The 17913-nt window shown below is 37.2% G+C and overlaps 1 protein-coding gene across 1 annotated transcript; it reads right to left on the bottom strand.

Annotated features, from left to right (window-relative positions):
* Positions 1-1436: 1436 nt before the first annotated feature.
* On the bottom strand, positions 1437-16951 carry LOC119734838 (ras-related C3 botulinum toxin substrate 1-like). The gene is made up of 6 exons (XM_038208418.1): positions 16572-16951; positions 9046-9117; positions 8654-8771; positions 8295-8357; positions 6820-6954; positions 1437-6153 (listed from the first exon to the last, which is right to left on the bottom strand). Exons 1-6 carry the CDS (start codon positions 16607-16609, stop codon positions 5995-5997), a joined length of 585 nt encoding a protein of 194 aa, XP_038064346.1. The 5' UTR covers positions 16610-16951; the 3' UTR covers positions 1437-5994.
* Between the last annotated feature and the right edge of the window lie 962 nt (positions 16952-17913).

The following is a 17913-nucleotide window of genomic DNA, read 5'->3' as shown; positions in this document are numbered from 1 at the left end:
TTCTGATATATGTACAGTCGACTCTCGTTATAACAAACTCGTTCGGACCTAGCCAAATTGTTTGTTATATCAGAATTTTGTATTAAGAGGAACATCAGTCCCATTCATTGTGCACATAAATGCACAGTCGGGACCGTGGCTTTATGTTTGTTATAACCAGAATTTTGTATTAACAGAGTTTGTACTAACGAGAGTCGACTGTACCTACATCACCAGAAAGCACACATTTAATGTTTGACAGGATTTTCTGTGATATATGAATGTCGGCATAGGGAATTAATTCGAAACATTAAATAGACCAATTGAAGATTGGGATCAGGAGCATTTCTTGTAAAAAAAAAAAAAATGGAAAACAGGTATAAAAATAGACAATAATAAGATAATGAAACATTTACTCCATGTATAAAGAGTTTGTTGTGGAGATTTTGTCGTCATTTTGGTTTGGGAAATTGTTTTTGTAAGTCTTTGGTAGTTGGTGGCTTTTGAGCAGTGATTGCCGATTGATATTTCAACTCCAGATCCTATTTTTGGGGTGAAAATCTGTTTTTAAGTTCAGCACACCGTTTGTATGTTTTTGATATCTCACGCTAATATTTATCATAGTTGAATATTACAAATATAATAAATAGACGGCCTTGTAATCATAAATGTAGCTGGATGAATATTGCTCTCTTCTGTACATATTGTGCTAGAGGTATGATTAACTGACTGTTTTTCCTCAGTTTATTGTACGCTTTGTGCAAACCAAAGTGTTGAAATTTGTGGGTGAATTGCAGGCAAGCTGTGGGACAATTCAGTGTTGGGGATTTTTGTATTAACATAAAAGGATGATTCATTTTTTTGCGGCTGACACGATTGAAAAAGAAATTCGTAAAAATCAACATTTTACAAAAGATAAAATCACTATTTTCAGGCTTGAAACTTTTTGGTTGATTAACATTTGGCAAATCGAAAAAGTTTAATATACGATGTTTTTCTTCTGCTACGGCCTTCCACCAAGTTCTGGTCACTTGTAGCCGGCATGGTCACTAAAAACCAAAATTTCCAAAATCTTTTAAAAAAATGGTCAGACTTTTCAACCAATTTTGAATTTATAACTAGCACAAAAAGCCCATCAAAACTTATAGTTTTCTCTTGTGTTTTACTCAAGTTTTCAACTTCAATATTAATGCGTTCCATGACTTGTTCTGTTGAGGGTATTTTACTTTGTAGATGTACTATTGACTGCATTTGCACAATAGAAAAAAAAAATGTTTTGTGGATTATCAATCCCCGCAAACTTTAAACACCTTACCATAGGGGCTCTGCATTTAAAAGAGTAAGGGTGACATTCCAAGCAGTGATGTTGTGGTCTGGTTTCAAGACTTTGGGAGGCAACAAAGGACTGGACTACATATGTACTTGACCACATAAGTACTGAGGGAAGAGTCTTGTACCAGAACCACGACCGCACTGCTGAGATGCTGCTGTATGCCCATCAAGTCACAGAAACCATGAATATATAATCCAAGTACGGAGAGCATGTAAAATGTACAAAATTGCTTATTCGATGGTATTTTGCCTCGGCGCTATAAAATAAATACTAATCTTGTAATTGTAGACTAGATTATACAGTGTAGCGCGATAACGGGGCATTGTAAAGTAGAATTTAACTTGGGGGAGTTGTTGAACGATTCTGACAGTCGTGGGAACAAAGGAGCTAACTTTTGTATGCTGTTTGTAAGAGCTTTATTAAAACAAGCCAGATTGTAATGGAATTATTCTTAATGGATACCATAAAAGGTAATTTTTGTTCAAGTGAAATATCGTATATTAATGATTTGATAATAAATATCAAATTTCACTCAATAGTTGTCCACATAGTGGTTTTGTTTGTGTCATTATTGTTGCACAGAAACATGTTTCCAAAGCAATCAAGATGTACATTGTATAAACAGTGAGACATTACAAAACTAGAAATTAAAACAAAAACACTATTTAATTAAGCACACTTTGTAACCTGTTAACTCAAAATGGAGGGAAATTGTCAAACATGTAAGCAAGAATGCACACTAGACAACATTTACAGATTATTTCAATTTATTCAAACAGAACGAATGACAAATTATAGAACACAATGGCAGCGAGCAAGTTTTTGGAGCGTCTGAACTTGTGAAATGTAATTTACAAATTGTTGCCTTTTAAAGCCAATGAATTTGCTGGTTTTCTACATGGAATACTAGGTTTTTTCCTCAAAAATAAGCAACACAAAATGTATTAAAGTTGGACTTTATCTTGTGTTCATGTACATAAATTCATACATATCCATGCGTAGAGTATTTTCTAATTCAAAACTGCCACAAATGAATGTTAACTACATGTACTGTACATGCATGCACAAAGTTTATGTGCATGTGGTAAGGCTGTTAGAAACAGTGTGTTCACACTACTGACCAATGAAAACCAGCCCTGGGAGTCACCAACCAAGCATTGATGGCAGAGACCAATCATAATGCTCCTTGCAAAATGTACAGAGCATGTCAGAAACAATAAGCCTTTTCATTGGCTTTAGGTTAACTACATGTACATGCATGCACACAAATGTGCCTGTGGTTGTTGATAAGGCTTTTCAAATCAAAAAGTGTGCTCACACTACTGACCAATGAAAAACAGTCCTGGAAGTCACCAACCAGGCATTGATGGCAGAGACCAATCACAACGCTCCTTGCAAAATGTACAGTGCATGTCAGTAGCAAGGAGCCTTGTGATTGGCTCATCGGGAATTGACCAGCTCAAAATGGAGAAAAGCACACTCATTTCTCACAAGTAACTCATGTGAGATAGGTAAGTGTTTTTCATCATTTTAAAGTAGAAGCTTTTGCCAATTTTGTTGGGTAAAACGGACAGAAAGTCGTGACATTTTAGATGACTACATAGCTCGACTCTCGAAGCAGAACTTTTCTTTTCTTATCATGACTGTCAGCTGTCAGAAATTGGATTTCAAAGAATAGAATGAACATAACATACAAAAACAAAAGAGAAAACCTTAACTTAAAAACGTCAGTTTCAATTTTTACCTGCAAAGGTTTAAAAATTACGTAAAATGGTGAATATTTTGAATACTGTGTTCCTTGAATAGCTACAGCATGCAATTCAAAATGCAAATGTACAGTAATTCTATATTCCTACAATAGTTGCATCCATACAACATGCTCTGTTATTTACACACATCTGTTAAGAATCAAACCTTGAAAGTTTAAGGCTTAAGTCGCTGCCATCTTCCTTCAACCTTTTATCTAGAACACAAAATCACTTTTTTTTTCGAATAAAAATTTTGCTTTTTAAGAATACTTATCCAAACAGTTGAAATTCAGATTTATGCATAGCAAAGCATTGCATTCTGGCTTTAAATGACTTAAAAATTATCAAAAATGTTTTGAAAGAAAAGGAACATTTCCAAGCTCTCAACTGCAAATGGCATTGTGAAGCTAACATTTCAACCTCAAAAAGCTCTTCTTTGGACAATTACCGCGAGCTTTGAAAATGTTTAGGATTTTACTTATGGGCACACACAAACAGCAAGGAAGCGATTACATAAAAGCACTTTTGAACGAAATCTTTTACTTCAAGAAGCAACTAAATCAGTTAACGAGTTTTGTCAACACAACTTCATTTGCATACAAAATTTTTGATGTGTGTCTGTGCGTGCAAAATAATGGAATACAGTAACAAAATGTAGACAAACTTTAATTTACGAAATGTCAATCTTTTGGGTGCACTTTTTTTACTAAACATTTGTTATGCTTTAATTTAGGCATAAAATGTATTTCTTTTTGTCTGATTGAATATTCCGGGCAAAAACCTTTTGCAAATTCACAGTACTACCACTTACTGCCAAGTCAGGTTCAGGTTTGCATTTGCTTCCACCCAAATATGAACTGGCCCACCGAATGCTTGCAAGAAGCTTTTCAAATAATTTTAAAATTCCAATCAATCGGTGAATCAATAGGCTTCACACAGCAACACACTGACTGGAATACTACAGTATATTACAAGATTTTGTTCATTCAGTCCTTTTATATATATACGTATTTACAAACACCCCTTCCGAGGTGAAAAAAGTTGTGGCCGGACAAACTAAGTTTATCATGTATCGACACAAGAAACTAACGTGGTTAAAGGAGGCAAAAATACAAACCGGCGAAGTCAACACTGTACGAAAAAAAGTGCATGCAGTTCACCACAGCAATGCGTTTGGTGTAAAAGCGCCCTCAGTGGTGAAAGGTTGAACCATGAATGTCAATGGAGGCAGATTGCAACAATTCACAATCTTATCTGTGATACTCGATTGCTTAAAACTCCACCGTGTTCATAAGACAGAAAACATCGGACTGAATACCATACAATATATCTAGTTCCTAAACCTTTCATTTGTTATTGATTGTTAGACAGCACTGGTGAATTTCATAATTTCTTTATTATTCATACTGTCTCGTGAATACTATTTATATGGAAGAGCAATTTTAATCATCACAAAATAGCACCTTTTTGGTCTAAGGACTACCATTTCAATTTTATTTTCTCAAACGTCAAGAAAAATAAAACAAAAAACCCAAAAAATTGAATAATGGCGATGCGCTTTTGACTTGTCTTGCATTGAAACTACCCTTGGTAATTCAATGGAACATTCCTCTTTCTTTCAGCTGTGTCTGGAGATAATGGAATGTTCCAGGGATCATCTGAGAAAACTTTAATTCAGTTCAAAATGATTTAATATTTTTTCCTGATTTTTTTGCTGTAAGCTGCAAGTGCAAAATGTATGGCTGTAAGACATGAAGGGCGCCCTCTATTGACAATAGACAACACAATTTACAGTCAAGGCTCTTCAGCAGGAAATACATGTAACACGTGCACCTATGGCAGCCACTGGCTAGTGGCTGCAGCCACTTCCCATAGGCTTCTGTGTTATTTCAAGCCGTAGCCAAGCAGTTCGGAAACGGCCTGACTTGCCAATTTGAATACATTTGCACATTGAGGGCGTGCAGGCTGAGCTGTCCATGAAATGTGACTACACCAATTGCTATACACACTTTCAGGGATGTTCTACTTTTTAAAAGGCAGGCTTCAAAATTTCATTGAATACACATTGAACTGGGCAGCATGGTGGTTATATTTGTTATATTTACAAGTGCCGTTTTGACGTGGAGTATGGCCATGTTAAGTTTCCTGTTAAAGGAAAAAGACAGAAAATGTTTTTCTCTTTTCACTTTGTAATGACTGAAAGTGCTCAATGTAACTAACACAGCGTTGTGGATGCCAAAATATTATATAAAATTCTAGTTGGATTAAATTATCATAGATATTTCCATTGTGTTAATTTTACATGAATTTGTCAGTAAATTAGTGCAGCAACAGAATACATGTGTGAATACATGAGTTGGATTAAGTAAATGGTAGTTGCAACAGACTGAAAGTTAAGTGATAAGTGTTTTGCATGATCTCTGTGTTTTCTCATTGTCCTTTTAGGTAAAAATTCCCTTTGAATACAACCCCAGATTAACTTCAGAATGTTGTCATTTTACAAACTAATACTTTTGCACACGACTTAAAAAAAGTATTTGGCCCTCTTTGAGGTATCCGCAAATAAAAAGCATTTCCAATTTTGAAAACAAAACATACACAAGCAGAAAATATCTGATAATTCATAGCGCCCTCATTAGTTCTGAAGACACCAATACAAATCCAGATCTAACCTTGTTCCCATGATGTATGATCCCATCATGCAATACCACTGATCCTTACTACTTAGTATCACCCTACCTGCTTCGACCTATGGGAAGAAGGTCAAGGCATTTTAAACAAAAATATCACACAAAGGCCTTTTCTCAAACCTTGACTTTGTCTTCAGCATCGACTTCTATGGAGCCCAAGTTGAAGACAAGCCGAGATTTCAGAAGTGGCCCAGTTTAAGTCCTACTCCCATGCTACGTACACTATTCTACAACGGACACCACTTCATAGCACTAAGCATTTGGGTTTCTTCTTTTTGGGCATCTTAGGAGGGTAGAGCACGACCCGTATTGCTTCCTCAAAGACCATCTTGAGACCTTTCTGCGTCAGGGCCGAGCATTCTAGATACTTGACGCCGCCAATTTCTTTATTCATCTGGATGCCCTGTGGATGATACAGAAATCAAACGCAAGAAAAATAACTGATTAAATGTGAAGACAGTGTTACAAGCCAAATCGCACAAAAAGGACGAACAATGAAAAAAATGCCTCTGTAACAGTTCATTTGAATAGCTTGTGACTGGTTCCCAGGCCCCCTCCACAACATTTACATTGATTAGAGGGGTGGGAACCAGTGTTTACCTCACTGGTTCACGTGTAGTGGTATCACACGTTAAGAATGATGGCATACCGGGGAAGGGTCTATTAACATGGTAAACTCTGGGGCACTTCAGTGAAAATATGTCCCATCATGTTCAAGACAACAATGACGTGAAGTGAAATGAACCATAACACCTTTGAGCTAATTTTAAAATGCAAATGTTTTTGGTAGAACTATGATCAAATATCTGCAACATTACATCAAGCTTCATGGTTCAGTTAATTTTACTCAAACACATGCTAGTTGACTATAGCTGGACTAGTCTAGACAACTATTCGGAACCAGCCTACCCAAGATGGTTGCAACTTGCAAGGCTGGTTACCAATATCAGCGTGTTGCATAATGTACAGCAGTGAACCAGCACCAAGACATGTTGCCATGTTTGATCATTGTTCGACCATTCATGCAACATTCGTCATGAATGAACCGTAAATATTAAACATGTCCTACATCTTGAAACTTGATTGGATGGAGATTGCGTTCCTTCAGTTTGTCTATCGTCTCCTGGTTGTCCCGCAGATCCAGCTTAGTACCCACGAGGATTATGGGAGCTTGCGGACAGTGATGTCTAACTTCCGGTGCCCACTGAAATAAAAACAAGATCGAATACTCAGTAAGCCCAAGTTTTAATTCCATTTGTCTTTCTACAATTACTCTGGAACAAGACACACATGTATGGCTAAAAGTTGACTAATTCTGTTAGATACTTTGGTTGGTTTAAATGTATTTTTCAAAGCTTACATTATTTTTTTTTATAAAACACTGAAGTTTCAGAAAATCATAGATAAGTATACAAATTCCTCAAACTTCGACATAGTATACATGTACATAGAAGATTAAAAGCTTATTAATATATTTCTTTGAATATAAGCACGTTCTGTACATGTACATGTCTGCATACCACATGTGGTTATAAATGTGCAAATTGGCATGCTGTCACACATGGGAACTATTTCTGAAAATCTGCAGCCAAAGGAACTGCATGTGGTGCGAGTGGGAAGCTGTGAAATCACAGTGGGGCACCAACAATTGTGAATGGGGAAACACAAAAACAGTTCAAGGTCAAGACCAAAGCCAGAATTAATCCTACAGAATAATTTTACATGTATAGGCAGGAAGCATTTGAGACGTATTGTGTGAAATATATGTCATGTCTTGTGGGTTTGTAAATATTGATTACTACATGTAATAGTAAGTATTCAGTCTGCAAAAAAATGTGTTGTAGGACACGTCTCACACTTCAGAGCAAAATTTCATCACATTTGTGTGTCTGAAATTTCCAAGCATTTTTTCCCTACATTTTAAAAGACTTCCCTGAAAATTCTTAAATATGTCTCCATTTCTCCAGACCAGAAATTTTCATTCCTCCCCCCAACAGTCTGAAAGTCCACAAAATGAAAGACTTTTATTTAACATGACTACAGCAGGGTCCATATAACAACACTGACATATTGTAATGTAAGATACATTAGTAGGCACCAAATTTCTGTTCTTAATGTAGACAATAAAAACAAATTTAACTGAATTGAATCGATTATGACAATACTGTGTGAGAGTGACAGAAACACGTGCAATGACCATGCAACTCGTCACTATTTATGGCCAGTTTAGCCGATCTTGTTGACAGCTAGTCCTAAATGTCCAGTCAGGCGTGAAATTAGAACTCGTTCATCCCAGACGTCTATTGTCTCAAGAACCATCTGCCATCCGGTTGGCTTTTTTGTGGGTATAGTACTGTTTTGTGGTTGTATGTGGGCTAAAACACTAATGCCGTAAACAAGTTGTATGGGTGTAACCAGAGATATCTCCAAATGTCACTACCTTTATTAAATTGAGTTAGAAAGTCAGACTTTCCGTTGGGAAAAATAGTTTTTCCTGCCGTTTGATGGACTTACATGTATGGGGGATATTAATCTTATTCTTACCTTTGCTCTGACATTTTCATACGACACCGGACTGACGACGGAGAAACAGATGAGGAATATATCCTGAAAAGAGAGAGAACAAAGTATCATTTTTGTTTTTATTCAACTGAAATTGATATCTTCTAGTGTTTTGCTTAGGGTTTGTTTACAAGTCAAACTCCTCACAATGAATTTTCACAATGCCTTACATGTACATGTATTTGGATTCAAGGTAAATGAAGGGCACACACTAATTCACGCTTTATTTTGCCAGTTGAGGGCCAAGTGCTACGTGCATAGATCCAATGAAGCAAGCGCATGTATTTCAATGGCTTGTTAAATAAGCACTTGACACTGCCCTCGCTTGTTCAAGAACTTACCGTCTGTGGATAGGAGAGCGGCCTGAGTCTGTCGTAGTCCTCTTGTCCCGCCGTGTCCCACAATCCCAAGTTGACTGGCTTGCCGTCCACCATCACATTGGCCGAGTAGTTGTCAAACCTGTGGCAACATTAGGAGACGGGAAAATAATTGAATTTTCATGGAATGGAACCCATCCAGTGAGGAGAGATGCTTGCATAAAACAAAACGTAGACTGGTGCCTAAAGGTATAACTATCCACTCAGCACCAACAGCGTATGGTTACCAGACAAAGATGGCAGCAAGTAAATGGTCCCTTGTTTCCCAAAATTACATAATCTTGTAATATGCATGAATGTTTGTTCCTTGCATCTTTGATATTTTCATGACTATTTTGCAAGCACCATTTACTTACACTGTAGGGATATACTCTCCAGGAAAAGCATTTGTTGTATAGCTGATGAGCAGGCACGTCTTTCCAACGGCCCTGAATGGGTAGAAAAGAAAAAGAATCAATTATACATCACAAACGAAAATCAATTTTCAGGATTTGTTTTTTCAACAAACCACAAGCAACAATTAGGGAGATGTAATTTTTAATATTTTGTGTAGCCCATGCACATTTGATGGGATGAGCTGGGGGGGGGGGGGGGGAATTCACAAGAATACTTGTGCAGGATTTGAACCCACGACCTCCTGCTGTGTACCACTGCATAAAACCCAATTTTGTTTGCTTGAAAGTCAACATAACACAGATGAGTACTTGTAAACCATGTACATACATAAAGGTTATCAAACCCAATCATTAAGGAATAATTTTGTGCTCCTATGAGATAAAGTCAGTTGCTCTGGGGCATGCGCAGGGTCCAAAATTGGCAAAATCTGGAAGACATACATTTGCACAGAGAAATGTGTATGCAGTTTGTACATCTATGCTGCAGCATATACATATTTCATGCCACAATCACAATCAGATAAGTCTAATTTGGGTGCCTGAAGTCACAGATCTATGGGCCACTGAATGATGGGGTAAAAACAACATGATCATATCGCAGCCACAGCAGAGTCTGCCATAGCGTAAACCCCTTGGAGGTTTTGCAGCAACGCATACAATTATATTTACCTAGCCCTCTAGTCTAAGTTATTCATGAATATATTTCTCTGAACACATGGCACAGGGGGATAGCTATAGCTATGCTTTCCCTGAATAAACACACATGTACCAGAACAAAATGGGCAAAATCCTCCATCTCTTTGGATTTTTTAGTCAATATTTAAATTGGAATGCCGAATCAACGAAGGAACCTGTCTTGTTTACCAGGATATGTTTGACATGCATATTGTATTTTGGACAAATTTACAACCTTACAATGTACATGTGTACATGCAGAACTCTAGACTAGCACAATGAGGCTTATTTATAATTTTTGTATTTTTTTTAAGGGGACTATGTTAGAAATTTTCAGAATTGTGGGCACTGTAAGGAAGTTTGGAAAATTCTGCTTAATTGTAAACAAAAATTGTTTGGCAAACGGCACAAATTTTCAGGGAATGGAGGAATTTGGGTGATATTGTTTTCTCAGAAGATCTGCTTTGCCCAAACCATATCTGTGAGCACCAAAGTACAAAAAACACAGGTTAAATATAGCAATGTAGCATTGCTTCTGCTACCCTACGGCTGAGTAAACAAATAAACCAGTTTCTCATCTCTGCCCACTTTCATTTTTTTCTGCCGCCTCTTTTAGCGTGTTTTTTTTATGTACGATTTATTTTGCAAATAACTTTGTTTTTTATTTGTTTCCAACAAACTAGTTAATATTTGGAAAGGGTGACTGTTCTTTGGATTCAACTTTGTATCAGCAAGAGTCAAGAAAATGGAAGAATCAATCCGCCATCTTGGAAAAAAACCCAATGGCAGCCTCCTTCATTTATTCAAAAAGCCCGGATGAGAAACCATTTTTTAAAGCTCCTAACACTGACAGTAGTAATTCAGTGTGAAACATGACAAGGTTCTGGAACTTTGACTTTATGAAGTCATGGTGATACACTAACAATCCAGAGGTCGTGACCTTTCAGGTCATGCAGGGGTCAAGTGGGTGAACCTGCCTCATCCCTGCGGTGTTTAATGTCACTGTTGCAAACTTTTTCCATCAATTTTGAACATATTTAATGGTTGAAGTCTTCACATGCATTGAACAGTAAATCTACTTGTTCTCACATGGAATAAAACTGCAAAATAAAAGCCACAGATTTCAGCTTTAAACCGTCAAAACGTGATGACTTTTTGAGCTCATAAATAAACATGTAGGCCTATGGCTGCATGTGGGCACTAATGTTTCATTCTTAAATGACCTTGTCTACTAACTTTGAGAAACATGATTTTTTTTATAATGCAAATCTTCTACAATTTCTTATGGCATATCGACCTCCTTGATCTTTGGGGCAGTTGTGACTTACAAAAATATGTGTAAATCATTACACCCTTGGGGCTTGGAGCCTGGGAGTGTATATTTGTTTAGTTCTGCAATCTGCTGCCCAGGTACGTGGATCGATAAATCTTATAATGCACAAACATTCTCTTTCTGACAGCTACATGTAATAGTGGATGGGCCGTACCTTCCTCAATCGTCTTGTTAGATTTTGACCGATTTGGGAGGGTTTGGGTTAAAAACAAATGTACATCCAAAATGCATGCACATTAATCCAGTGCATTTACATAGATGCCCAGTACATGTGCACTGTACATGTACACCCTGTATACATAGTTCATTGTGCACCATCTATTCCACATGTGTAATGTGCACCGACATGTACATGTATGGACACCAGTTTTTTACTGATGCCTAATTTGCACTTCTTCCATCATGTCCTTTGTGCCTACACAACAAACACCTGCAATGTATAGCTTTGGTTCATAAACGTGTACATAGCGCAGGGTTTATATATGTACACAATCCATTCATTCATTTCATATTCAAGGTTCAATTTGCATTATTTATCGCATGAATATGAGTGCATTCATTGTGCGTCATGTACTGTGTGTGATATTACTATGACATTGGGTGGGCTATGTAAATGAACAAAGTACACATCCCATAGGCTGCAGTGTTTATACATATTTGTAAGTTGAAAATGTCTGTCATAACATTCTGGCTCAGCTCACTCTGTTACTTCATATGGAGCCTTACAATTCAAATTTGGGTATATGAACAAAGTAAACATGCCACAGGCTTGAAACAAATATTATTATTATTATTAAATATCAATATTATTGATTTGTGAAAAGAGAATGAATTGTAAATGTCCCTGTATCCGAACATTTTGTCCCATTTTAAGTACAATGAATGTGGAATTGGATTCCTGCAAATTTGTTGTTTCTGAACTTGTTCAGCAGGTTTTGATAAAAAATGTCAAAGGGTCACATTGACATGAGTTAGGGTACCAAAATTTTTAGTACCAAAATTAAGTGTAAAACTGTACTTTGTACATGATGAACAAAGTGCATGTAAACATACTTCGTAATTTCACCTCATATGCATACATGTTTCATACATGTGGAATATATTAATGCTGTGATCCTTGTTAAATCCACAAAGACCAACACACATAGGCATGCTCTCATTAAACTGTAATTATCTGATTATTGTATGCCTGCACACTTTCACCATCAAATTTCATCTTCTTATTCTACCACAATCCCTTATTTTATTTCTGCTTTGAGGTTCCTTCGTAACATCATTCCACAACCGATCTGATGCGGGCTATATAAGAAAATCACTCTGTTCAATAATATGACTGTCACGAAGCCTAGGACACAAGTTTGGTAATGGGACTGCAAATTGCCTTTGTGTTCACGCATGATGGAGCAGGGTAGGGGAGCAACCCCCTTCCCTGTGGCTCATATCAGACCTGGCGTGGTTAATGATGCGTGGATACTCCCTCAGGCCAAAACAAGAGAAAAAAGAGAAGAGCTGCATCCTGTTGTTGGCACGTCGAAGTACCTCATCGGATGGGTTGGGAAAGGGAGTTGAAAATTGGTAAGAGGAGCATTTTCACTGGAATCACGCTTTGATATTGCCACATTCTACTGGTGAAAATTTTTGTCATCCAGTTCCTTTCTCTATGGTTGTACACATCATAATTTTTGTCTCAAATATTTGGAGTTGTATGTTTTTGGGTTTTATTGGAGGGGGGTGGGGTGGGGTGGAGGGGGGTGGGGTGGGGTGGAGGGGGGTGGGGTGGGGGGGGGGGGGGGGGTGGGGAGGGGTTGAGGGGCACTTGGAATTTGGTTGGGGGGAGGGGGTATCCATTGGCTATGCTGCTGCAATCAGATCCCCAGAATCTTAGTCATGTAAACAAGGGTCACAATCATTTCAATGTGTCTTCATTATATGTTTAGCTAAGGAGACACTCAAGATTTCAAAATCCCATTATTCTACAAAATCAAGATTTCAAAAGCTAGCTATACCTTAGCACAGAAACTTCTGTTTCAGATCAATCTAATTGACAATGCGCCAGTTGCAATATTCCACAGGGTGTTTTTAATCATTGCTAGCTGTACTAATTGGGGTAAGGTTTCCTCAATAATTCTACAAGTACAGTAATACTGAATTGGATGCTACAAATGTTCAGTGTACAATGTAGTGCACAGGTCATTGATGGCAGATTACATGTTGTACATGCCTCATTTAAAATTTCAAGGTCTCTACGTACATGCAGTGGAAGACTGACACAATTCTTTCAGGCAAACTATTGACAGACTGTGGACATATACACACCACTTTTCTGATATTGTTTCTATTATTTTTCACCATGTAAACAACGGATCGATACACTATGTGAATTTTCTTTTGAGATCAACTCATGAACCATACTTCCTGCCTACAATATAAAGCTACGTGTTCGCCTGTTTAAGAAAAGAACAAAAACCGGTAGGGCTTTTTCGCATTACAATTTTGTTTTTACGAATTTATGCTGTTTTTGGTGACGTGCAGTCATGTAGTTATTTTCGTGTACACAGTGCATTCAATGTATGCCTAATATTTTGCTAGTAGCCAAAAAAATATAAAACTGAGTGTTCTTCAAAGACATTTAATCGAAAAAGTATTTTAAAATCTGAAAGAAATCTTTAAACTCAACGAACACAGCTGCTTACAATTTCTTTCAACATATTCTCAAATCTGCTCAATATAAGCAAACAACCACATGGTCAATAACATGTAACATTTAATACAGCTACATACATACACCATTTTGCTTCTCCCCAAAAACCAAAATATGTTTTACATGCACAAATCATATTTAAAAAAATCCTAACATCATTTATTTTGGAGTTGTTTGAACAGTCTAAGACCTCAATGCTTGTGTTTTCATTACGCATATGTCTGGCATGTGAACTGGCTGGGCCAATAGTTCTGGGTCTTCCAGCACGCTGTGTGTGATTTATCAGATGGCATATTTACTCAAGAAGTCAACATCTACAGGGGTGGGATTGTTTTCAGTGCGGAAAGATTAAATTCCTCCTCTGCGCCACAGCGTTGAAGGGCCACGTACAGGAAGATAGAATGTGCTATGTCAATGTAACTAGGAATTGTTTGGTTGTTGAACTGTGATATTTGTATTGTCATTCCGTAGTTGAAATCCCTGCTGATCCTAAATCCTCCACAAGCTACCCCTGTGTTTTTCAACTTCCATATTAAGCAAAAGTAGTTGAGCAACCTTCCGAAATCCTGTAAAATCCTTTGAAAAGTCTTACTTTTTGAAGGATCTGGGATGATGAAACTATATGCAACATTTGCAAACATCAAAAAACCAAAACTACCAAATTATTATCAAATACCTTACATGTATGCACTTGACTGTAAGTGAATAATAATTTCAAGCATCCTGTGAAATCACATGGCACCTGGTGTGCTGTCATTTTCAAGAAAAGTTGAATTTTTTATATCAACTTCCAATGATGGTTGGCCGACCATCATTGGAAAAAAAATAGACTTTTTTCAAAACTGTCCCCAATTTACCAAATTTTTTTACAAATGTAGTCCATATTTTGTTTGCACTTGGTTGCACATCAGTGGTGCAAACCAGCTAGTCTGGTTCCCTCACCTGACAAGTCCCCAACGTTTTGCTCCGTTTCGTCTGAACTACGGTCAGGGAACCAGACTACAAGAATAGTATCTTTTTCTTTATTTTTCCAGCGTTTTTCCACACAGGTCAGTGTGACAATATTAGCTTTTAAATCCCTACCCCCAAATCCATTCATTTCTGAAAATTAAAGCAAATTATGCAAATTCCCCTTGATTATAAGTAATTAATTATCTGCTAACCCAAGACAAAAAAAAAAATCTTTACAGACAAATTTGATTGTTTACTTAATTCAAGTGTCAGATTTTCAACTGGGAAATTTGAATTTAAGTTTTTCTTTTATTAAGATAAAGGTTTACTTTTTAGGGAGTAGGATGTGGTTTGTTTGTTATTTTCTAAATTTACTGCATTTTTTCCAGAATCAATGTTTGTGAGCCAGAACCCAAACAATTAAAGTCTTTTGGTGGTTTCTGAACAAGCAGGCCACACACAGGAAGATTCAAGCAAGAATTATACAGGTATGACTTATAATAGCCTATAATGCCTGCAGCTTGATATGACTCGTACAGCAACAGGAAGCAGTCAGAATAGGGGCATGATTCCCAGGAGAAAAAATTGGCGAAATGCCTGAATTCATACAACTGTCTGGATTAAATGCTGTCATTACATGATGTAACTTTTAGGGTGGGGCAGGGTGGGTCGGGTTAGGGCGGGGTGAGTGGGGTGGGGTGGGGTAGGTTGAGGCGGGGCGGGGTGGGGTGGAGATGGGGGATTGTGGGAGTGACCTTGATTGTTTTGTTTACAAACGTATTTTATCTTTATTTGGACTAACAAAGGCTAGTAGGCCTACGACTGAAAGTTCCTGTTAATGTAAAAAAAAAAAAAAATAATGGTAAATTTAATGCTCCTCACCAAAGGACAGCAAAGTCAGTTTCATGTCAGTAAATTTGTCATGTGAACCCAACATGGGTAATTACAGACAAAAACAGATTTTGAAGTTTGAACGCAAGTCCAACTTCTGTAGTCTAACATGTGATTGTGAGGATAATGCGCCTATCAATGGGACTAAGCTGCCCCAGGTCCGATGTCGGGATTTGGTCACGTTTTTCATGCCCCAGGGTGGGGATTTTGGTCACTCAAATTACATTGTTAACATTGGCGTACTGCATGGAAAGGCAATTAAATACTAGTGCGCCCCACATATGTATGTCGGGGCATGGTCGGGGATTGTCAGTGAAATTTTGCCCGAGGGGTGGGGATTTTGTCACTTCAAAAGTGACAATCCCCACATCTTGGGTGGGGCAGCCCGGGGGGGGGGGGGGGGGACAATTGATAGGCGCATAAGGTCAACAGATGTACTCCAAGTCCATGAATAAAAAATGTGAAAAAATAAATAAATAAATAAATTGTCAACAAAAATGCCAATAAAATAACTGGGGCAAATTTAAAGACAAAAAGTTTTGTTACTTTATTAATATTAATATTATGTTTAAACTTGTAGTTAAAGTTAAACTTTATTAAAAATTTAAGTTTAATTCTTATAAAAATAATTCCTTCAATTTTGGGACTTGATAGGCTAAATGATATTGCAAAGAAAAAGAAGAAAAAAAATCCTCATAAACTGGTACAATCACACTGAATTAAGATACTAATCAATGGACAATGATGGATTGGAACAACATCATGATTGAAAGAAACATAGGACGTAGTTTTCTGTGATGATCATGAGGTAAATAAATATATTATTTTGTAATATTAATTAAATTTAAACAAAGTGGAGCAATTGCGCAAGATCACTCAGGTTTATTGAAACATGACGCAGAATTACAAAGAATTGAAACAACTCCGCCCACTTACCCGTCACCTACAACCACGCACTTTATACTCTGCATCATGACTGCAGCCGATGAGCAACAACACCGATGAATCACGCTCCCGCTAGGCGGTAGTTTTCCCGGTAATGACAGGCGCGGCGACTGGTGCTGGAAGTAATCCTCGGACTTTTTCGCGCCGAGTATTTTAACACAGATCGAGAGAAATCAACGTCTTAAATTTGCATTTGATGTTGCCCACAATGAAGTGTGCTCTATTTACGAAGCATTGCGAAAAGTTTAATGATCAGATCTTCCTAATATTCGCGAAATTTTGACGATATTTCCAAAGAAACAACAGTAAACTTGTGATTCACCCGGATCGACGCATTACTGCACCGCAAATGGTGCCCGCACAGTTGATGATCAGAAAATTAGATAGGTTTACGTGCACAACTCGTCTTCGATTGCCGAGTACCAGTGTACTGCCTGCGAGCACTACACACTGTTCGGATACTTCTCCATAAACATCTATTGAAGAATTAAAATATTTTAAATCTCTCGTACGGACATAATGTACATGTACACGGTACGGGTTGGCATTCCTTCATTTTATTCAATTTACGCAGGGATTCAGCTCAGACAGAGGATGGACAAAAAGTCAACTGCCAACATCAACAACAACAAAAAACCCATAAACTTTTAAAAATATTAAAAAAAAAAATTCTGAGAGGTTTTTTCTGACGTGTACTACTTTTAACGATTTTTGAATGAGGTAGATGAGTCCGTTTAAATGTAACATTTAAATGTAATGGTTTATGAAAAGAATTTTACACTGAAGCATATTTCTAGCAAATATCCATTCCTCTGGGAAAAAAAACTGGACATCTCTTTTTGCTATTAGGCTTTTTTTTCTGACAACTGAGGGCGCTGTTGCTAGGGCTGTGATGTCACTTTAAAACACTCTTTCTTTTCAAATTGTAACCCCAAATTTCTGCTTATTGAAGGCATATGTGCTGAAAGTTTTCGAATTGTCTTAGTGTCATATTCTGAAACAACAATTGAACCAGCAGAAACTAACCACAGCAAACCCTAAAATTCTGGTGACTTAAATCTAAGTTCCTGAAGCAGACGACACGTTCTGCAGTTTCTGCCTCTTGAATGACATCACAGAAGATTGTTCATTTATTTATTTTATTTATTTATTTATTTATTTATTTTGGCAAAAACAAACAAACAAACAAACATACAATGGTATAAAAAACGAACGTATTTCATGTAAATACAGAGCCAAGGATAACCCGAAAAGCTGTTTATAAGACGGCTTAATTCCATCGGGGTCCTTAAAAACACACATACAAGTACAAATACAAAAGTTCAAAAAAAAA

This window comes from Patiria miniata, unplaced genomic scaffold (genome assembly GCF_015706575.1).
Source record: "Patiria miniata isolate m_02_andy unplaced genomic scaffold, ASM1570657v1 HiC_scaffold_28, whole genome shotgun sequence".
NCBI classification, from domain to species: Eukaryota; Metazoa; Echinodermata; class Asteroidea; order Valvatida; family Asterinidae; genus Patiria; species Patiria miniata.
The sequence above is the reverse complement of the archived record's forward strand: the minus strand, read 5'-3'. Positions and strand labels throughout refer to the sequence as shown.

What these genes read in the sequence shown, in the direction of transcription:
- LOC119734838 (XM_038208418.1), bottom strand. Translation starts at nt 16,609, where the DNA reads ATGATGCAGAGTATAAAGTGCGTGGTTGTAGGTGACGG. An exon ending in GGAGAGTATATCCCTACAGT is followed by an intron (nt 8,772 to 9,045) that starts GTAAGTAAATGG and finishes ATGTTGCCACAG; the next exon opens with GTTTGACAACTACTCGGCCA. An exon ending in ATCCAATCAAGTTTCAAGAT is followed by an intron (nt 6,154 to 6,819) that starts GTAGGACATGTT and finishes TATCATCCACAG; the next exon opens with GGCATCCAGATGAATAAAGA.